The 23,023-nt window shown below is 44.2% G+C and overlaps 1 protein-coding gene and 1 long non-coding RNA gene across 2 annotated transcripts; one reads left to right on the top strand and one right to left on the bottom strand.

Annotated features, from left to right (window-relative positions):
- Window positions 1-1,708: 1,708 nt before the first annotated feature.
- Window positions 1,709-18,202, bottom strand: LOC112059091 (uncharacterized). The gene is made up of 3 exons (XR_002888310.2): window positions 18,031-18,202; window positions 6,002-6,126; window positions 1,709-1,820 (listed from the first exon to the last, which is right to left on the bottom strand). It is a non-coding gene; the product is annotated as an uncharacterized LOC112059091 (long non-coding RNA).
- A 1,646-nt stretch (window positions 18,203-19,848) lies between these two features.
- Window positions 19,849-22,132, top strand: LOC135973646 (uncharacterized). Its single transcript, XM_065557835.1, has 2 exons — window positions 19,849-20,568; window positions 21,563-22,132. The coding sequence occupies exons 1-2, from the start codon at window positions 19,992-19,994 to the stop codon at window positions 22,036-22,038; spliced, it is 1,053 nt and encodes a 350-aa protein (XP_065413907.1). The 5' UTR covers window positions 19,849-19,991; the 3' UTR covers window positions 22,039-22,132.
- Window positions 22,133-23,023: the final 891 nt, after the last annotated feature.

Raw genomic sequence — 23,023 nt, forward strand, 5'->3', positions numbered from 1 at the left:
TAGGCAGGGCCGGCTTCAGGCACCAGAGAAGGAAGCAGGTGCCTGGGGTGGCCAATAGAAAGGGGAGGCACTCCATTCATTATTGGGGCAGCACGTCCGGGTCTTCGGCGGCAGGTCCTTCAGTCCCTCTCTTCCTCTTTGGCGGCAACACAATCACTCCACTTCAATCTTCGGCGGCACTTCGGCGGCACGTCCTTCATTCTCCTCTTCAGCAGCATTTTGGTGACAGCTCAGTCGGGTTTTTCTTTTTTCTTCTTCGCTGCTTGGGGTGGCAAAAAAGCTAGAGCCGGCCCCTTGTATTCTCTTTAACCAATACAAGGGGACCTCTATTGGTTAAAGAGAAACTACCCTCTCAAGACTGGAACTACCCTCTCAGGACTCTATAGCAGTGGTTTTCAAAGTTTTTTTTCTGGCGACCCCGTTGAAGAAATTGTTGATGCCTGTGACCCAGTGGAGCTGGGGATGAGGAGTTTAAGGTATGGGAGGGGGCTCAGGGTTCGGGCAGAGGGTTGGGATGCGAGGGTGAGGGCTGCAGGATGGCACTGGGAATGAGTGGTTGAGGGTGTGGGAGTGGGCTCTGGGCTGGGGCAGGGGTGCAGGAGGGGGTCAGGACTCTGGGCTGGGGGTGCAGGCTCTGGGCTGGGGCTGGGGATAAGGTGACCAGATGTCCCGATTTTATAGGGACACTCCCGATTTTTGGGTCTTTTTCTTATATAGGCTCCTATTACCCCCACCCCCGTTCCGATTTTTCACACTTGCTATCTGGTCACCTAGCTGGGGATGAGGGGCTTGGGGTGCAGGGGCTTGGGGCTGTGGGTTTGGGGGGGATCAGGGCTGGGGCAGGGGGTTGGGGTGCAGGAAGGGGCTCTGGAGTTGGAGGGGCTTGGGGCAGGGGATTGAGGTGCGGGGTTGGGGCGCGGGCTTACCTCCGGTGGCTCCTGGTAAGCGGCGCAGCCAGGGAGCAGTCAGGCTTCCCTCCTGTCCTGGCACCGCAGATCGCGCTGCGCTCTGGAAGTGGCCAGCAGGTCCGGATCCTAGGCGAGAACCGGCCAATGGGAGTGTGGAGCCGGTGCTCAAGGCAGGTAGGCCCCTCGCCTATGAGCTGGACCTGCTGCTGGCCGCTTCCGGGTAGGGACTACTAGATTTACAACTAGTTGTTTTTGCTAGCCAGCTGCCAGGGTTCCTGGTTGCTGAGCAAGGCGACCCAGTGCCTTGCATTCCACGACCCAATACTGGGTCGCGACCCAAACTTTGAAAACCACTGCTCTATAACTGCTAAAAACAGGAAACTCCTAATGTGTCTCAGAAGCAACAGCCACAGAGATAAATTTGTGCGGTGTCAGGCCTCAGATATGTTGTATATGTTACAATGCTAAACTTCAGAAGAACCATATTAGTTCTGGATATATTGTCAGCCTTGGTTGTTAACCTTGAAATTCCTTGCTTTTATCAGCCGGGATAACAATCTTATTAACATACACCAGAGTGTATTTGGAGGGATCATATTCTGCTACTTTCTTTCCTCATCAGACTGGGGAAAATGTTCTCTAAAATATTTGTCCTGGGGCAGTCTCATAAATATATTGACTTAATTACCTAGCTTTTTATGCATTTTTAATTAATATATTTATTTATAAATCAAGCAACATTCAAATGGTAGTGGCTCATTATGGTGGCTTTCTTTTTTCTTTGGTGTCAATTTGTTACATTTTCTATCTTCCAGTTATGTATCCCCATTTCTTACGGTTTCTGCTCCTTTTTCTTGTCCATTCTTTCTTTCTCTTTCTTTTGCAAATACATGTTTCAGAAAATTATTAGAACTGAAAGAAAAAAATTTAATGGAAAATTCATTTTTGACCAAAATGAAAATTTTTACCAACCCCCCCACCCCCACCCCCACCACACACACATTTTGGTCAATTTTTTTTTTCATATTTTCAATTACAAGATTTTTTTTTTTTTGGTTTTTGTTTTTAAGAAACTTAATTTTGATTGGGGAAAAATCAGTTTCTCTCACTTTTTACCTCCCACTCCATTTTTTTAATGAAGAAAAAAAATCTCTCACTTAAACAAGCCAGAATTACTTGAAATAGTTTGGAAAAAAACTGTTAAACAATGGTGATGAATGTGACTAAATTGGGGAAATATAGCGAGCACTGGATTGGGTTTCGTAGCAACATCTCTATATTTTCCCTGCTACCTGGTCATGACATAGTAGATGATAGCTCCTTATTGTCAGGTGCATGGTTTGAATGTAGTTTTAATGTTCTACATGAAGTTTCAAGTGCTTCAGAATAGAAATGCTACTCCATGATTCTAAGTAGAAGGAAAAAGTACCTAGGAAGTTATTTGGAAGTAGCCCCCTCATTCTCTATAGTCTGTATTTACTCCCCTGTTATATAAAAAGGTATTGCATATGTTTGGAAGGTTGAATTCATCTTCATGCCTCTTATTTTTTAAAAAAACATGTTTGATTTCTAGATGTATTTTTTTCAACAAAAACACCTTTCCATACTTATGCAGCTATTTGTTGCCATCTTCCATAGGCCACAAGAGGCATCATTAGACTGCACAGATCATATACTAGATATGACAAGATATATCCAATTTTGCAAATTCAGCTCTTGATACCCCAGCTGAGTATGCTATATCTTTGACTTAAAGACTCCACTGTGCTTTTAAACATACTATATTCAGAACAGGGGGCTGGTCTAGATGACCTCCTGAGGTTTCCAACCCTGATACTCTATGATTCTATGAACAGTGTTCAAGCAAGAAAACCACAGAAGGAGCACAATGACAGCTGTTTGAGAAATGAGCCATCTCAAATTGGTCAAGGTCAATGAGCCTATGGAAAGACAACATAAATGTACAGCTCACAGACTACTGACAGTTATGAAATGATTTGATGAGAATGGTGAACTTGGTGCCATTTGTCCAGGGGTGAAAGTAAAATTTCTGTCTTACCAGTACGGGGGGCGGGGGGAGCTTTGCAACCCCCCCCCCGAAGGGGAGGGGCTGGAGCAGTGTCCCCCCCCCCCAGCCAGACCGCCTGTGCTGCCCGGGGCTCCAGCGGCGATTTAAAGGGCCCAGGGCTCCAGCCATTGATACGGTAGCAGCAGCGGCCAGAGCCCTGGGCCCTTTTAAATGAACCGGCCCCAGGGCAGCAGCTCCTTTTGCCCCCCCGCCGATTAGTGGGCCGTGGGGGGGCAAAAAGGGCAGGGATGTTAAAGCGCTGCAGCCGCGCTTTAAGCAGGGTCCTTTAAAGCGGTGCTGCGGTAGCGCTTTAAAGTCAGCAGTACAGGCGGCGACTTTTTACCGGTATGCCGTATCGGCCCATACCTCCTTACTTTCACCCCTGCATTTGTCACAACTGCATCCCTTTCAGTAGTAGTGTTTAATCTCAGATTGTTCATTATGATAAGCAGTATGTTTCTGAATGCTCATGCAAATCAACATGGTGGCGAGGTCCTGTTGTCCGAAGGATTTCGTCATAATCAGGTAGTCAATGACCTGCAGTCAATATTACTACAAGATGTTACTCTTTAAGACTGTTAAGCACTTTTTAACTTACAACTCATAAGAATCACGAGATATGGTGACTGAATATATAGGGTGAAATCTCCAGTTGAGATTTTCATAAGCAGCCAGGGAGCTTTCGCTATACAATCCTCATTTATTTCAATAGAAGTTGCGTGGCTAAATTCCATAGGTACTGATCAAAGTCCACTGAAGTCAGTCTTCTTTTGACTTCAACATGGCCTGGATCAGGCCCATACTTGGCTTGGAAAATCTCAACCTCTAACTAGGAAAATGTGCAGTCAACATGTATATGGCTGGCTTATACAGTTTCCAAATTAACATGAAGTGTATATTGATACTGAGACCCCTGATTTGAATGTCTATGTTACTAGTTACAATGAATGATAGCAATCTTTAAATGAAGTACATGCTCTCTATGGTGGTGTATATTTTTTCTTCTGCATTCTTAAACAGGTTTATTCATAGAATCATAGAAGATTGGGATTGGAAGACACCGCAGGCGGTCATCTAGTCCAACCCCCTGCTCAAAGCAGGACTAATGCCAACAAAATCAAGCCGGGCCTTAAAAACCTCTAAGGACAGAGATTCCACCACCTCTCTAGGTGACCCATTCCAGTGCTTCACCACCCTCCTAGTGAAACAGTGTTTCTTATATCCAACCTAGACCTCCCTCACTGCAACTTCAGACCATTGCTCCTTGTTCTGTCATCTGCCACCACGGAGAACAGCTGAGCTCCATCCTCTTTGGAACCCCCCTTCAGGTAGTTGAAGGCTGCTATCAAATCCCCCCTCACTCTTCTCTTCTGCACACTAAACAAGCCCAGTTCCCTCAGCCTCTCCTCATAAGTCATGTGCCCCAGCCCCCTGATCTTTTTTGTTGCCCTCCACTGGACTCTCTCCAATTTCTCCACGTCCTTTCTGTAGTGGGGGCCCCAAAACTGGACACAATATTCCAGATGTGGCCTCATCAGTGCCGAACAGAGGGGAATAATCACTTCCCTCGATTTGCTAGCAATGCTCCTACTAATGCAGCCCAATATGCTGTTAGCCTTCTTGGCATCAAGGGCACACTGCTGACTCATATCCAGCTTCTCATCCACTGTAATGCCCAGGTCCTTTTCTGCAGGACTGCTGCTTATCCAATCAGTCCCCAGCCTGTAGTGGTTCATGGGATTCTTCCGTCCTAAGTGCAGGACTGCACTTGTCCTTGTTGAACCTCATCAGATTTCTTTTGGCCCAATCCTTGAATTTGTCTAGGTCACTCTGGACCCTATCCCTACCCTCCAGCGTATCTACCTCTCCCCCCAGCTTAGTGTCATCTGTGAACTTGCTGAGGTTGCAATCCATCCCATCATCCAGATCATTAATAAAGCTGTTGAACAAAACTGGCCCCAGGACCTACCCCTGGGGCACTCTGCTTGATACCGGCTGCCGACTAGATATCGAACTGTTTTCTTTATTTTTCTTTGTATTAAAAAAATTATAAATAAACAAATCTAAACATTCATAAAGGGTCTGATAAATTTCTTTAGGAAAGCCATAAAATTTCAAAATAAACACATCATTATTAATTCATAATTAGTATTGCTTAATTATAACTTATGCTAACTGCCATGATTATACCATATTGGTCTTACATCTGGTTTGGTTTAGATTCAAATCAATGATCTAGAGGAAAAACTACTTTTTTGTTTGTTTGTTTTTTTGGCCTGTGCCTTAGGCTATGTCTACACTGGTGCTTATGTTGCCGTAACTTATGTCGCTCACGGGTGTGAATAAACCATCCCCTTGGGTGACATAAGTTGCACTGACATAAGTGCCAATGTGGACAGCACTATGTCGGTGAGAGAGCTGCTACCGCCACACACGGAGGTGGTTTTATTATGCCGATGGGAAAGCTCTCTCCCATTGGCATAGGCAAACTTCATGAGACACGCTAAAGCAGCGTCGTACGTGTAGACATGCCCTTAGTCTCCCTAGCTCAAGACAGACATACGTTTTTATTTGTTATAAATAGACTAATCAAATATGCTCTTAGCTTTATGTAAGAGTACAGGGCTCCTTTCTGAAAGTTGCATTGCTGGTACACCTAGAAGAGAAAAGAGTGAACTGTTGGGCATTTTCCATGTGCAAGGACACCCAAAGAGCTCCTCTTTGGTGAATATCTGAATGTGTGTGAAGTTTTTTTTATTATGTTGTAAGCTCATCAATTTTGTGTGGTTTGACCTGGGTTATGTATGTGGCCATATGGTAGGATATGGCCCACAGTTGTCACCCTAACTTGTGGACGATGGCAAGAAGATGGAGTTTTTCAAGGGGGAAACACAAACCAAGCCTTTGATGTAAGATATAGTGCAATTGGCTATATCTAACATGTAGCAACAGTAGCTGTCCCCCACTACAACAAGGACTGTATGATGAGGAGTTGGACTGGTTTAGATCAGAAGTTCATAACTACCTTGAAAGTGAGAGCCAGACCAAGTCAGACTTTTCTACAATAGAGGAGGCAGGTTCAGCCAGACCAACTGGATAATCATGAATTTGTGGAAAAGCCTTTCCAAAGGCCAAACCTCCTGGCTATTTCTGTAAAGGAGAAGAGGAATCTTGGTTATATTACATGAACGATTGGAGCAGTGAACTGACTTTAACATTTGACGCCTGCAGGGTTAAAGGTTTATTCTAGTCCCCATCCATAATAGATCCAGTACGAAGGTACTGAGAGAGTTTTGTGGGTTTATTTCCCAGAAAACTCTTGTTTCGTTCTGAGGGTATCCATGTGTTCCTGGAGTGGCTTTAGGTTAGAGGCCATTGCTTGGAATAAGGATCACCACTCCAGCATTCCTCATTACGTTTGTAATAGCTGTGGAACAGAAATCCTTTAAACTGAAGTTAAGGGGCAATTTTTCACAGGTGGCCTGTCCACCCCTTGTTCAGAGCCAGGATTTCTGAAATCACTGACACCACACTGTCCACTCTATAGGGTTAATAATAGATCAAATCACTTCATTCAGTAAATGTTCTTAATGAAACATTACAGACTCTAAAAATAAATTCTTCCCAATTTACTAGGTCCCTAGGAACCTGTTACTGTAGTCAGTTTCATACTAATTTGAGGAATATGGGAACTTCCCCAAAAACAGGGTTGCCACTTGTATACAGGTGACCACAAAAAATACTTGCCACATTGCCTTAGGTCTGGGTTAGCCTCTCCATTCTCCCACTCCTGTTTGTTCCTCTCTTTGTAGGATGACTTTTATAATTGATCAAACTCTGGTTCTTCTTAATAGGGCTCCAGCTCAGCTCCTTATTTCCTATGTGTTAAGTAAGAGAATCCAGCGCCCACCCACCATATGAACAGCGTGCCCCCTAGATACTTTATATTGGAAAGGCTCCAGTCTTGAGCTATACAAAATATGGTGTCTAGTTTGAGTAGCCACAAACTCCTCAAACATATACTCTAGGGGAACATTTTATTATTATTATAAATAACGAGTCCATGAAAACCCCAGCAACTGTTTCAATGCCATTCATTGGCACATTAGTTAACATTTTGTTCAGGTTTTCCTATTCTTGATAGGTGGCATTAACAATTTCTTCCCTGGAGTCTCTTTAGGTGGGTCTTTATAACCCTTACCCAAACACACACACAAAAGGGAAGAATTATTGATTGTTCTTCCCTAGGATTACCCCCGATAAATGAGGCTAGCAATGGTGTATATAAGAGGGGTGTGGGCGTTGCTTTCAGAAAAGTGAAAATAAACTGTTAACACAACTTTTTTTTTTTTTTAATGTCAGTGAATTCTACAGCTAAGACCAATAATTTTATTTTTGCTGGTCTATGTTTTTGTTATGAAGTTTGGTGTCAAGCACAGCAAACTTTTGTTGGAGATATATGAAAGCAAGCTGGCTTTTAAAAGACACCTTTCCCCTCCATTTAATGTATCAAAAACTCCTCTTTTTGAGGAAAGAAAAATACTAGGACAAGGTAGAAAAATGTGAAGGAAAAAAATGAAAAAGACAGACTTGACTGATGAGCACTTTTAGATACCCTTCTGCCCCCCCAAATATATTTACTAGGTTTCATTCTGAATACCCTGTGACATGACTGTAAAATCCATTTTTTTCTTCAGCCCCCCTTGCGTCCATTTCTGAGATCTATGTCATTTCACCTATGTTTTAGTCTCTGTTTGTATGCTTGTATGGCATTTTCAGGCTCAGTTTTTAGTTTGAACTTTCATTAGTCTGCTTTTCTGGTCTGAGTTTATTTCCCTTTTCATTCTTTATCCATCTGTGTGTTATCCGGATTTTTCTGCTTCTGTTTCTGGCCCACTGCTCCAGCTCTCCACAGCCTGTGACACTCTGATCAGAGACTCAGCTGGAGCATGAAGCCACATAAGTTGCAAGACCATTTAGCTGGCGTGCTGGGTTCAGAGCCTCAGTCACCCAGCAAGCATTTGATGAAGAGAATATTGTTGGCTGGTAGCTATTGCATATTGTCCTAGGCTGACAGTCAATAGAACATTTTCCCCTCCCCAATTTGCTCATTATAGTGGCTACTGTGAGAGTCTGGGGCATTTAATGTTAAAGAGAGTTGCTGTAGTTTGAATCCAAAGTACAGCAGCTCTGTATGAGGGAGAGGGGATTATGACGGAGGGTTTGAAAATGAAAAAGTGGGCTGATACCTCCTATAGCAAATAATTCATATAAGACTATACTTGCACTGAGAGATTCATTATATGGAAAGTGTAACGCTTGAACTACTCAAGAATGAATAAGCCAGTCTTTAAGAAGGGGGTACAGCCAATTAGTTAATTTTATTATTCATTTATCTTAGTTATATAAGTAAAGCACGGCTGAAACACAAGGCCTACACAGGCTGAGACCGGTAAGAATTTGGCTTAGCCATACTAAGCCATAGGCTTAAGAATGCTGCACATGAGTGAGTGACCTAGGAATAAGGTCACAAAGTTACAGAAAAGTAGATCACAATAGACTGTAATATATTGTCCAAGACCAAGAGATGCCTGATTGTAACATCTTTGAATGTCTGTCCTGACCACACGTTACATGTGCATAGATGCTAAGGAGAATAAGAAGAACTATAAACTATGAAAAAAGGGCATGCCAATATTCATGGGATGTGGAAGTCCAGGTAAGGAGAAGAGGGTTCATGCATATACATAAGGTGTTATGTGTAGTCAGAATTACAATATAAAGAGAGTTCCCTGGTTGGGTACAAAGTGGGAAAACCCATGGGAAACCCCAACAGGAATCATCCCTCTACTGATGATTATCTGGTGAAAGATCCATCAGACCCTAGAATATTTTTGAGGATGTGAGTATGACTACAGTTATACCTCTTGCATGGCTTTTTTTTGTTTTTTGTTTTTGTTTTTTGTAGAATTTATATATGCATGGGTAATTGTAACTTTACTACAAATAACAATTTGTGCTTTTGAGTGTGTTTGTGGTCACTGTCCTTGGTCTTTGTGTTCCTAGAGTCCAAATTGGAGACAAGCACCAGTGGTGATTTTCACTCTGTTGAGCTTGAAACTGTAGCAATCAGTGGTATAATACAATATCACTAAATTCACTTTAAACAAAATAAAAGGCTACAGGGGTTAGAAAAACAAACTTTGTTAAAGAGCACTGAAAATCTGAATTGCCCTTGATAGCAACAAAGGAATAGGCAAAGGGAAAGGGCCACAAGATATGTGAGTTTTCTACAGAAGGAGTAACACTTTGTTACTGGTTTCAGGTTTAGAAGAATTTGCTTGATGTATGATGGATTTGGATTGTCCTGTAATAATTTATTAATACTGTATGTTGACAGGGTTATTGTAATGTTGGCTGTGTGCGTATATGGAGTTAATTCTATTGCAGGATTGTCAGGAGAAGCACCCAGGCAGAAAGGGAAGTAGAATAGCCCTGCCTCTCAGCAAACACCCAGGACTCCTGACTTGAATGTCACTCCTAAATCCTTTTGAGCTGCCTGAACTGGTTTAACCTGTCTCAGAAAGCACAGGAGAACCAGGGACTTTGGCTGGATTGAGAGGTATTTCCTGAAAGATAGGGGAGAGACACAAAAGGGAATTAAGCAGTTCAGACAGAGACCCAGACCCCCAGAGCATGGGGATCTGGGATAAGATAGGCCGATTTAGTACTATAGGTAGGGTAGACATGTGTAGATCTTTGATTGTTTTAATAACTTTTTTTCTTATGTTTGGTTCCTAAATTTTGTTTGAGAAGGCTGTTGTAGGTCACTGATTTCACTGCTGACCACAAGCTTCTGAAGAACTGTAAGTGCCCAAACCCAGCTGGACCTGTTGGGGTCAGCATGGTGGATCCACAAGGTACTGTCGGCCAGGACGTGGTCTAAGAGTAGGAGAATCACAGGATAAGGACTCCACCCTAAGGAGGTAAAGGAATGAGGCCTCATACCTGAGGGGATGGGCTAAGAGGTGCAGCTAGCCCTGTAACTGTGACTCTGTAGAAAGTGAACATTGATTCAAATCCAGGACAGTTCAGAAGTTGGTACAGCTTCCTAGTGTGTATGTAAGTGTGCTGTGAACATTCTAAGTGAGGTCCTCAGCTGGTGTAAATGGGTGCAGCTCCACTGAAGTGAATGGATTTATGTAGATTGATACCAGTTGAAGATCTGGCCCTTTTTGTGCCTGGGCATAGGCAAAAAACCTTTGCACCAATAGTTCTCAAAGTCCCTGTTTAGGCCATGATATGCTGATCTTACTCAGTAACATTTGCAGTGTTACCAGCTCTGATGTTTTATTTAAACTCCCAGCTCCTGGAGATAAATGATTACATGGAGGGATAGCTCAATGAGAATCTCAGTGTTCATTTAATAAATGAATAAAACAAAAGTTTCTAGCCCTCATGCTTGCAGAGACAACCTTGAAAATGTAACCTGAATAGTACCTTAAAGGATCAAAAAACAGAAGGCAAATAAAAGCACCACCCTTGATTGGCTTAGAAATCTTCAGATCCTTAAAATAATCTCATGATTTTTGAACATGTAGGGTGGGCAATAATTCCTGTGTACAGTCTATGCTGAAGAGAGGAACCTTGGGAGAGGCAAGTGCTACGATAGCTGTTATGAGTACAGTGGTGACCATGTCAATTAGACTGTCACTATGCGAGTGACTAATATAGGTGGTGAGCCTTTGAACATGCCCAGTCTGAACTAGAGCAGAGGTTCTCAACCTTTTTCGTTCTGAGACACCTCCCTTTCCCCCCCTACACATGCTATAAAAACTGCATGGCCCACCAGTGCCACAACAACTGGTTTTCTGTATATAAAACACAGGACCAGTGTTATGGGGTAGCAAACAGGGCAATTGCTTGTGGCCTCACACCACAGGGGCCCCCATGAAGCTCAGGCTTCAGATTCAGACTGGGTGGCAGGGCTCGGGGGCCTGGGCTTCAGCCCCCTGCGGTGGGGCTTTGGCTTTCTGCCCTGCATGGCAGCCCCCCTGAAACGTGCTTGTGCCCCCCTCCCAGGAGACCCTGGACCTCTGGTTGAGAACGACTGAACTACAGGTTTCCAGCAACTTGATTGGTCTGGGCTTGTCTACACTTAAGGGGCTGCAGCGGTGCTGCTGTAGCACTTCAGTGAAGATATTACGTATGCTGATGGGGCGGCTTCTCCTATTGGCATCCACCTCCCCGAGAGGCAGCAGCTATGTAGACGGGAGACGCTCTCCCGTTGACATAGCACCCAGGGGGCAGGTCGGTATAACTGCATTGCTCAGGTATGGATTTTCCATGCCCCTGAGTGACGTAATTATACCAACATAAATTACTAATGTAGACCAAGCTTAAGTGTGAGCTGACTGCTCATGTAGTTAAAATCTTTGCTGTGCCTTTTCTCCTGACCATGCTGCCTCCTGGGTGCTTCCTAAATATTATAGAGACAGGAAAAAAGACAGAGTCCTGGCATTGATGCTTAATGTCTTTCAACTGCTGTGTATTAAAAATACCATTGTTCCACTGGCTTTCCAAACATTATTTTTCATCAAATATTTGTCACTCCTGAAGAATTTTAAAGTAATGAAAATTATTATTAATGCTACTACTAATACAAATGGCTGCGAATCAGTCAATAAGGGCTTTGTATCTGCTTTGTTTCCTGCTCAGTAGCAGCAAACACAGGCACTGCTGGAAGACCATCTGCAGCAAGGATGAGGAAAGTCAGAGAAAAAAGTAAGCTATGGAGCTTTGAGGAAAAAATGCAAAGGGTCAGAGCGGTGATTTCACCAAAAGGATTCAGTCAGAAACGTCTTTCCCTCACTCCAAAAGTGGGGGAGCACCTGGGACACAGCTTGTTATTTCAGGTTTGGGACAATAGTCACCAGAAAAAATACAGTAGCTTGGGTAATTATGATTCACAAAGTTCCTTGAAATTAAGATTTAATAAGACATGTATCGAGTGCTATTTAAGCACCAGTTTTTGTTAAATCAAAGCAAGTCCTAGTACAGTTGCCAACTCTTGTGAATTTTATCTCACAAAATTTGATGCTTTTCTTGAAGTCACATCTTCTGGATGCATCTGGTGAGGCGAGACTTAGCTTTCATTATAAAAGAATAATTAAGTATCTAACCCTTATGGTGGGGGAGAAAAGGTTAAAAACGTTGACCCAAATACATCCTAAATGCTTAAAACCATTCCCCACCCCCAGATACAGCAGGATTTTTACGCCAATCTCAGTTTATGGGGCCTGATTCACAATTCATTAATATTGGGGGTATTGTTGTTCTGGGGGTTGGGTGAAACCTTATTGAACCTGGTGGGTGTGACATTTACCCTGAATGAAAGCCAGCTGTAAGAGGCAATTAAGCTCCTTTGTGGAATAGATAGCTGAAACAATAGGTGCCAGCCAAAACATAGGCTACATGCAAGACTTCAGGATTCTGAGCTGTGGGCAGAAGGATTTGACTGGGGACTGAATGCAAACACAGGAACTAGATAGTACTGGATCAAGCTCTGTGTGAGAAAGAAGAAGATAAAACACCACAGAAGTGTAGAGTATTGAAAATGGTGTTAAAATTAAAATCTATTACTTAAACTTGTGATGGTTTTCTTAGTCCTTGCAGGCTAGGGGGTTTATCAGGAAGTGTGTGATCAGAGTCAGACTGTGGAGTCAGCCTAGAATAAGGTGGATTGAGTTGTACCTCTCTGTTTAGGGAACAGTCTGCTTTGTCTCTCTCTCTGTTTTAGGGTTAATATGTGTTGTTGAGTTCTAAGAAATAGCATACATTGCAACCTTCCACCAAAAGTATTATATGTTTTATCTAATTTCTCACTGTATATGCCATGAACATAGCAAGGAACCCCAGAGAAGCATTCGTTGTATGACCCTGAGAGGGAGCTTTTGGGTAGAGTGCTGCTGGAAAGGGGCTTCAGACAGTGAGCAAAGAAACTGTTTCCTGACTGATTTCTATGGTGTTCTGGGGAAAAGGACTTTATACATTCTTTGTAAAGAAATAGGATTCAATTAGAGAAATACCTGACTCCAGCATCAATTGATCCTCCTAACGGAAGCAATCTTCAAGACCCCAAATTAATTTTTGACTAACTTCTCAGGTCAAACAGTATTTATGTATCTATAATTCACAACAACCATCTGTATTCCTAATAATTGCTATAATCAGCCCAGCAGCTTTAACTAAAATGAATATATTATGTTACCTACAGGTTCAGGTTGTATAGTAGTTTAAATGAACAAAGATCTATACTAATTATATTGCCTTTTACAGTAGTTTGAGCACCATGTCATTTTTAATCACTACTGAGCTCTTTGTATCTTATCCTTTAGCTCAGTCACCTGACCAGGAAGGACAGAGCAAAATAACTCTTAGCCCTGTAACCCATATTCCTCCTCCACTGTGGAGTTGCCCCCAATAAGCACACAGATCAGTACTAATTATTTAATCAAAGGTCTGTACTGGCAGAGGGGCAGGACAAGATAATCTGGTTAGGTGGCTCTCATAAAACATAGATGTCTGCTCTAATTTATGCTGATTTCGAGCCCCTAGGATTGGAGGAGCACATGGTTGGTTTGGTCAGTTTTGCTCCTCTTCTCCTACCCTACTGATTGTATCTCAGCTATAGCCGAGGCTCTAGCCCTGTGACTTTACTTTCCTCCAATGTAGTTCCATGTCCTGGTCTCTTCCTCTTGGTCCTCTGCAGTTCTCGTGACTTGAAAATTTCCTCATCTTAGCACATTTTCAGGATGGCTGAGAACTCTATAGTTGCTAGTATCTACTAAATCTTCACTCTACTTGGGTAAGTCCTCACAGTTTTCTTCTTGCCCCCAAGGGTTTTCCTTAACATTGTTTTTCAAACCTTGTCTAAACAGAGCAATTTACTGGCATGATAATTACCAGTATAATTCCTCCTGTGGACACTGTCATTTGGAATAAAAGTGGCCTATTTTTTGGTTTAGCTTAATTTACTTTGGAAGTTAATTAATGAAACTGACCAAAGGCTGCTCTTATTCCAAATGACAGTGTCCACAGTGGGAATTAAACCAGTGTAACTATAGTGGTATGAATCCACATCTAACCTTATACCGATATAACTTCCCATATAGACAAGTCCTCAGTCTCTTTCTTGGGCCTTGGCTACAGTGGCGCTGTACAGCGCTGCAACTTGCTGCGCTCAGGGGTGTGAAAACGCCCCCCCCCCCCGAGTGCAGTGCTGTAAAGCGCTAGTGTAATCAGCGCCTGCAGCACTGCACGCTCGCTCGCAGCACTGCAAGCTATTCCCCTCGGAGAGGTGGAGTACTTGCAGCACTGCGAGAGAGCTCTCGCAGCGCTGGCGGCGCGACTACATTGGCCAAGGCCTTAGGCTCTGTCTATACTACGGACCTTACAGCAGCAGAGCTGTACTGCTGCAGCTGTGCTACTCTAAGGTCTCCTATGGCCTTGGCTACACTTGCAGATGTACAGCGCTGTGAGTTAAACCTGACTTTGTGCAGCTGAGTAGGGAAAGCGCTGCAGTCTGTCCACACTGACAGCTGCCCAGCGCACTGTCGTGGCCACATTTGCGGCAATTGCAGCGTTATTGGGAGCAGTGCATTATGGGCAGCTATTCCACAGAGCACCTCTTCCCATTCTGGCGCCGTGGGTTGTGGGAAGGGGGCAGCGCTGCACTCGCTATTCCTCTCAGAGAGGTGGAGTACATGCAGCGCTGCAACCACAGAGATACAGCGCTGCAAATGCCTTGCCAGTGTGGCCGGGGAGTGAGTTACAGCGCTGGGGGCGGCTTTACAGCGCTGCAACTCGCAAGTGTAGCCAAGGCCTATGAGCTGCTGTATGCCGGTGGGAGAGAGCTCTGTTGCCGGCATAATTAAAGCACCTCTACCAAGCGGTGGGTGGTAGGAGAGTGTCTCGCACCGACATAGCACTGTCCACACCATAGCTTTTGTCATTCAGGTGTTTTTTTCACAGCCCTGATCGACAAAAGTTTTACCAACAAAATTTCTACTGTAGACAAAGCCTTCAAGTCTTTTTTGGTCCGTGCTGCAATTCAGTGGGCTCTTTACTGGGCATCAGGAGCAACTGTAAGTGTTGCAAAGCTAAGAGATGGTTTTTCTGTACCATAAACCCTTTGTCTGTCTTTGTCACTGTATCCTCTCAATCTTTCTCTGTCTCAGAGTTCACCCATATTAATTTCCCCTCTGCCTCCTCTGCTTCTCACTGTTTCTATTATTTTTCCTTTCTTCTGCCTTCTCCCCTCACACATCCACACCCTTTTTTGCTAAAACAAAACAAAACAAAAGTTTGGGCATCTAGAAGGGAATGAAAGTGATAAGTAGCAATCAGAGCGTTTCGGATCTAATGGTTTTCAGTTCTCCAGTGATGCATTGTTGCTTCTATTGGCCTAAAGCAAGAGGGCACCTAATTACAGCTCACCAAATAAGGCACAGTACTAGCTGCACATTTAAATGTCTCTGATGTGCTGCCAAGGTGCTAACAAGGGGATCCCATAAAGAAACACTTTCCTTTAGTTTAGACTATGGTAGACCTCAGGTCCAGAGGCATGTGCTCACAGCAAGGGGTGTGTGATCATTGGGGAATCTATCCCTCCTCCTGCAGCAAACAAACTCTCATAACCACAACCAAAGAGGATAGCAGCACTCCCTTTCTGGACAAAGAAGTCAAGCTGCATTTTGATACTTGATACTCTGTTTTAAACGCTCTCCTGAGTGTATAGTATGAGAGTGTGGGGGACATGTTTTGAAAATACCACCCCTTTGATGCAATCTACTCATTATGAAAGGGTCATATAAACTCTTTTGGGGAAGTTCTATGGCCTGTGTTATACCAGAGGTCAGATGATCACAATGGTCCCTTTTGGCCTTGGAATCTATCAATTTGGACTTTCAGAAGTGTTTTTTTTTTTTTTAAATGAAACACAGGAATAAATCCTCTCTGACAGGGATGATTGAGCAGTGGAGAGAGAGAGTGAGTGAGTGAGTCCATCAGAAACAGCAACATCACCTTCCCTTCAATTTGATGGTGGAATTTTATCAAGAGGCTCCCAGGAGTCCTGAACCAGTTTTCATGCATCTTCCTCATTAATTTTCCAACTTGTCATTAAACTCTTTGGGCCAAATTCATGTTCAATATAAGTCATCCTGAAGGCGGTGGAGTTACAGCAGGGATGAATCTTGTCCACTGCCAATAACGTAGTCATTCATATAACCTACACGTTGAGGTTCCAATAGCAATGTTAATTATCAGTTATCCACCTGGTACATTTAGCATATCTATTTTATGTCACGTAGAGTCATTTATTAAAGAATGCTGTTGGGGTTACCGGGGCCTTCAAGGCTAAGGACTAAAGGAGCTCCCATAGACACTGCACCAAGGAAGTTGCAGAGCTTCCTGGAGTTCCAGAGAGGGCAGGGGAAATGTGGTTGCTGTGCTGTACTTCACTTTGGCTAAGTTCAACATGTCCTCCCTTCACACAGAGGACCAGCTCCTCTGCCAGGTGGGGAGAGGGGCATGACCCATTATCACCAAAACAGTTGTTTGTGCTTAAAGTTAACATGCACAATTGTTTGCAAGCTTGGGGCCTTGGATTGTGTCTCCATCTATAGTGCATGATAGGCTTTCCAACTTGATTATGGTCTTTGAGTGCTACTGCAATAATAATAATTAGAGCTGAGCCAATAATTGACTTTTTTTTGGTTCAAGCTGAAACGATAAATCATTCTGTTTTGGATCAAAGTTTGGTTTTGATTTATTTGCTTTTTTAAAATTTCATTATTTTGTCTGGTGGGTTTTTACCCTTTTGAATTTTATTTTTAAAGAAATCTAGCTAAATTTCTAAATGAAACATCTCAAAATGAAAAGTCAAAATGTTTAATTTAGAAAATATTTCAACAAGCTATTTTGCCCCCCTCTCCATTTTATTTGGCTGAAACTATATGCCAAAATTGGCGTGAATTCAGGAATGGTTTTGTTTAATCAAAAAAAAAAAGGTTTTTTTTTTTTGGTGAATAAACAAATTGCCTAAATAAATAAAAATTCAACTAGCTCTTCCACTACCACTATGAATAGTAGTAATAGCTCAAAAGTGCCTGAAATTATTTTGCTAAAATTTTCTACATTTAGTTTTTTTTTTAAATCACCTCTTGACAGACACCAGGCATGGAATATTTATTTGTGTGTGTGTGTGCGCACACGAGAGAGAATGTGTATATTCTTGCCCCTATATGCCTTCAAATAGGTAAACTGTGGCACAGAGAGGGAAGATGTTTCAGCTTAAGTTACATCACTAGTTAATGGCAGAGCTGGGACTAGAATTCAGGGTCCCAACTCCCTGTCCCTTGCTCCAAACACACACATAAAATGGGTAACTAGACAAAGAAAAATCTTCTACTGATTTTGAAATGACACAGAGGACCTGACTGGTGATGCAGAAAATGGGTGGGGACTAGATTCTGCTGTTGACAACAGAGTTAATCATCGCATATGCAGAACCCAGACAAAGCTTTCTCCTCTTGTCTGTGCTCCTGGGAGGGGTCACTGAACATGGGGTTCTTCAGGACTGACTGTAGGAAAGTGGTTAGCCATCTTCCTTTCTCATGAGCCTTGACAGCACATTAACTCTCTATCTGCTGAACCAAGCTCCCAATGTTTGTTTCAGTGCTACAGCCATTGCTACAGTGACTAAGTTGGCAGACACAATGTACATTAAAGAGTATCAGTCATATGTATCACATTATTGATCAAAGCGGCACTCCAGTAACCATTCATCTTCATCCAAAAGTGTTGCCACACCCAAGTAGTTGCTGTTGGAGGTACTTGAGTAAATGCAACCCGAGGGTGAACCATAGCCAGCTGACAGGTTTTTAAAGGTGTTAAAGCTGTCTACACTAGCTTTTAAAAATGTATTAGTTAAAGCATGCTAGCTAATACATTTTGAAACACAGCCTATTTTCCTACTCTAAATATACTCACAAAGTTCCACCAGTTCCAGTCACTGAATGATCAACTCTTAATTCCCTAAAACCAAATTAGGGCACAGCAGAGTCCATGTTGTTCCAGTTCTCAGCTTCATTTATTTCTCAGGGTTTTTTACTGTCTCAGTCTATCTCTATCTGTAATCTTCCCATTCCTGCAGCTCAACAGTGCATCTCAACCTGAAATCCTGGCTGCTGTTATACTCTGTAGATTTATGGAAATATACTCTGCTGGGGATTCTCATTGGTTAGCCCTCTTTCAAGTCCTCTTTTTCAGTTCCTGCTGTGTTGCTCATGCCCTCAAATGGCTTGGAAAATGTTCTCCAGGAAATTGATCCTGCAAGGTACTAGCACTCTGTTCCAAGTCAGGAAAGCACTTAGTCATAGGCTTAAATTGACTTCAGTGGGACTCCATGTGTTTAAAGTTAAGCACATGCTTGTGTGCTTTGGTGGATTGGGGCCAGAGTTCTCAGAATCTTGCAGGATCAACCTATGTTCAGCTAAAATTAAGTTATATGTCCAAACAGATATATTTCAGAGTAGCAGCTGTGTTAGTCTGTATCCGCAAAAAGAACAGGAGTACTTGTGGCACCAATTTGTTAGTCTCTAAGGTGCCACAAGTACTCCTGTTCTTCAAACAGATATAGAGAACAAAAATCCAACTGTTATGCCCCAAAGCAGAGCAAAAGATTGCATTTTTACTAACCCAAACAAAACTACTTTGAAATGCCATATTGTGATGTTGTTGAGAGGTGCACATTAGAACCATCTTCACTAAACTTATACAACTAATACACAGGAAGTGTGTTAGAATAGCACACACAAAGACAAAGGGCAAGACAGTTGAATGGATTAAAACAGGCTGCATTTCAAAAACAGTGAATCCGTGTGAGTGCTGACACTTTTAGATTGAGATGGATGACTACTGGAGCCACCAGAATGCTGTACGTGTACGATTGATTCTCTTTTCTTTAATGCTGACTAGTGAAAAAGAGAAACGTTCCATTCCGGCTCTGTGGGAATGCTTCACTTTTCAGTGGTTGCCACTAGGAGGTGGAATGTTCAATAAACTGATTAAATAACACCTTTTAATTTGCAATGTGCACTGCATTCAGTATGCACTGTAAAGTACGTTTTAACAGAATAGAACAGGCGTTTGATTTCGAAGTGAGGCTTCTGTAGGGGGGGAAAACAAAAAACCTTCACATGTCTTTTCAGTAAGAAAAGCAGGTAAAACTGTGTCCCCTACAAACATTTTAGTGCTTCCCCTCATAAGCTTTCATCTTTTTCTCACTCTTTGGATATATATTGTGTCTTATTACTGCTATAATATTAATAGTAATGTCAATAATTAATTCACAGATGATTCCTGCAAAAGTTTTAATGGTCAAAATCTTATTAGCTTTACAGTGTTGTATGCAGCATTGTTTAGCCATGTTGGCCTAAGGCTATCAGAGAGACAAGGTAGGTGAGGTCTTATCTTTTACCAGCTTCTGTTGGTGTGAGAGACAAGCTTTGGAGTTACACAAAGCTCTTCCTCAGGCCTGGGGAAAGGTACTCAGAGGCCTGGTCTACACTAGGCGTTTATGTCGAAGTTAGCGCCGTTAAATCGAATTAACCCTGCACCCGTCCACACTGCGATGCTATTTAGTTCGACATAGAGGTCTCTTTAATTCGACTTCTGTACTCCTCCCCGACGAGGGGAGTAGCGCTAAATTCGACATGGCCATGTCGAATTAGGCTAGGTGTGGATGGAAATCGACGCTAATAGCTCCGGGAGCTATCCCACAGTGCACCACTCTGTTGACGCTCTGGACAGCAGTGCGAGCTCGGATGCTCTGACCAGCCACACAGGAAAAGCCCCGGGAAAATTTGAATTTGAATTCCTTTTCCTGTCTGGCCAGTTTGAATCTCATTTCCTGTCTGGACATCGTGGCGAGCACAGCAGCACTGGCAACGATGCAGAGCTCTCCAGCAGTGATGGCCATGCAGTCTGGGAATAGAAAGAGAGCCCCAGCATGGACTGATCGTGAAGTCTTGGATCTCATCGCTGTGTGGGGCGATGAGTCCGTGCTTTCCGAGCTGCGATCCAAAAGAAGGAATGCAAAGATCTACGAGAAGATCTCTAAAGACATGGCAGAGAGAGGATACAGCCGGGATGCAACGCAGTGCCGCGTGAAAATCAAGGAGCTGAGACAAGGCTACCAGAAGACCAAAGAGGCAAACGGATGCTCCGGATCCCATCCCCAGACATCCCGTTTCTACGAGGCACTGCATTCCATCCTCGGTGCTGCCGCCACCACTACCCCACCAGTGACCGTGGACTCTGAGGATGGGATACTGTCCACGGCCGGTTCCTCAGACATGTTAGGGGACGGGGAAGATGAGGAAGGAGATGAGGAGGGCGAGGCAGTTGGCAGATCTCACAACGCTGATTTCCCCGACAGCCAGGATCTCTTCATCACCCTTACAGAGATCCCCTACGAAGCGTCCCCAGCCATTACCCCGGACACAGAATCTGGTGAAGGATCAGCCAGTAAGTGTTGTAAACATCTAAACATTTATTTTTAACAAAACAGGAATATTAACAATTAAAAGAATGGGTTGTTCATGATTAGTGTGCCCTAGGCGCTTAACGGTTTAGTAAGGGGCAGTGCAAGTTTTGAAAAGAAATCTAGCAATGTCCGGTTTTCAGTGATTGTCCTGCACAAGCCGCTCTACTGTGTATTCCCTGCTACTGCAGCTACAGTAAAATGCGGTCTATATGTGCGGGGATAGAGCAGTAATCCTCCTGGGACATCTCGATGAAGCTCTCCTGGAGGTAACTTGAAAGCCGTTGCATGAGGTTCTTGGGGAGAGCGGCCTTATTGGGTCCTCCGAAGTACGACACGTTGCCGCGCCACGAGATTATCAGGTACTCGGGGATCATTGCTCTGCACAGCAGGGCGGCATACGGCCCTGGTCTTTGGAGGCTTTCCCGGAGCATTCTCTCTTTGTCGCTCTCGGAGATCCTCATCAGGGTGATGTCGGCCATGGTGACCTGCTTTTAATTAGGTAGGGGAATGTTAGTGTTGGGACTGCTTTCCCGTTCCTTTACAGAACTGTCACCGCTGGTTTGCAGCCACGCGGTGGAGGCGGGAGAGGGGCAGCCGAAAGGGATCATTCCCGGGGACAGCCGCGAGGGGGTGGGACAGGGGCAGAGTTCCCGCTTGCCGGATTGCTGGCAGCAGGGACTGACATTGATTTAAATGTGAAATGAGGCCAGTGGTAATATAAAAGTTTTAAACTGCCACAAGTGTACGGCTTACCATGTCTGCCTGCAACAGAAATTCCGTTGTGCTGCCTCGCTTCTCAAATGTGCTGTTCAAGACCCCAGGCACAGAATGCGAAGGCCGAGAATTCGACCTTGTGCTGAGTGCGCATGTGAAAGGTGCTGTGCATGGTCTTGTTCACAGAGAAAGACTATGTTCTTTGTTCACAACTACATTTATCTTTCAGAGGAATTCACTCCCTTTTTCCCATTTCCACAGCCCCGTCTGCGACTGTCTCACAACCTAGCCTGGAATCACACTCCCAGAGGCTAGCGCGGATTAGGCGTAGGAAGAAGAGGACACGGGAGGACATGTTCTCTGAGCTTATGGCCTCTTCCCAAGCCCAGGCAGCACAGCAGACCCAGTGGCGGGAGAACTTGACCCGAATGCACCAAGCCAACATGGATCGGGAGGAGAGGTGGCGGCAGGAAGACCAGCAGGCGACTCAAACGCTGCTTGGACTACTGAGGGAGCAAACGGACACGCTCCGGCGCCTTGTGGATGTTCTGCAGGAACGGAGGCAGGAGGACAGAGCCCCGCTGCAGTCCATCTCTAACCGCCCTCCCCCGCCACCAAGTCCCATACCCACCTCACCCAAAGTGCAAAGAAGGAGAGGCGGCAGAGTCCCTGCTAACTCTCACTCCACCCCTGCAGAGAGCTCTAGTAGCAGAAGGCTCTCATTTCCCAAAATTTGAAAAGTTCTTTCCTTCCCGCCTGACACAAGCCCACGTCCAAGTTTCACCTCCCAATGCCATGTGTAGTTGATAATAAAAAATTCGTTTCTGTTAACTACTGTTTCAATCATGTTCTTTTGGAGGAGGAGGGGAAAGGGGGTTGGAAATTGGACAGGACAGTCTCCTTTGGCAGGGTACATAGTCGGGGGCAGGCACAGCAGCAGGGCATATACACAGTGCAGTGATGCAGTGACTAGTTGCCCCGGTTAGTCTGGGAGGTTGTTTTGATGTAATGTTGGGGGGGGTGGGTTGCTCTGTGACTTTGTGGCGGGGGAGGGCAGTTACAGATCTTAAGCGCCGGTCCTTAGACAGGATCACAGAGCCACACAGCATGGGATCTGTAACCGTCCTCCCCCTGCCACAAAGTCAAATAGACCTCCCATACACACAGTCCCGATCAGGAGGGGTGACAGGCTCCGTTGAAACAAGCATCCCACCGCAGCGGAGCCTGTCAATCCTTGAGTTTAGAAGCTGCATTCGCATCACAACACTAGACCCGCCCCGCACCACAGTCTGCGTCCCAGTTTTAAAAAATTCCCGCTAAAACAGTATTAAAGAAAACGGTGTGCTTTAACAAAGTAGAACTATTTTTATTTCGACACGTGTGTTGGAGGGGGGGTGAAGGGGGTATGTAACTGGATAGGATAGTCAACATTACCTGGGTAAAGAAACGGGGGCAGGTTTAGCTTCTCAGTACACAAACTATAAAATCACAGGTTACCCTGCTCACTCAGGAACTTTGCTTTCAAAGCCTCCCGGATGCACAGCGCTTCCCGCTGGTCTCTTCTAATCGCCCGGCTGTCTGGCTGTGAGTAATCACCAGCCAGGCTATTTTCCTCAACCTCCCACCCCGCCATAAAGGTCTCCCCCTTGCTCTCACAGAGATTGTGGAGCACACAGCAAGCTGCTATAACAATGGGGATATTGGTTTCGCTGAGATCACAGC

The sequence above is a fragment of the Chrysemys picta genome, chromosome 9 (genome assembly GCF_011386835.1).
Source record: "Chrysemys picta bellii isolate R12L10 chromosome 9, ASM1138683v2, whole genome shotgun sequence".
NCBI classification, from domain to species: Eukaryota; Metazoa; Chordata; order Testudines; family Emydidae; genus Chrysemys; species Chrysemys picta.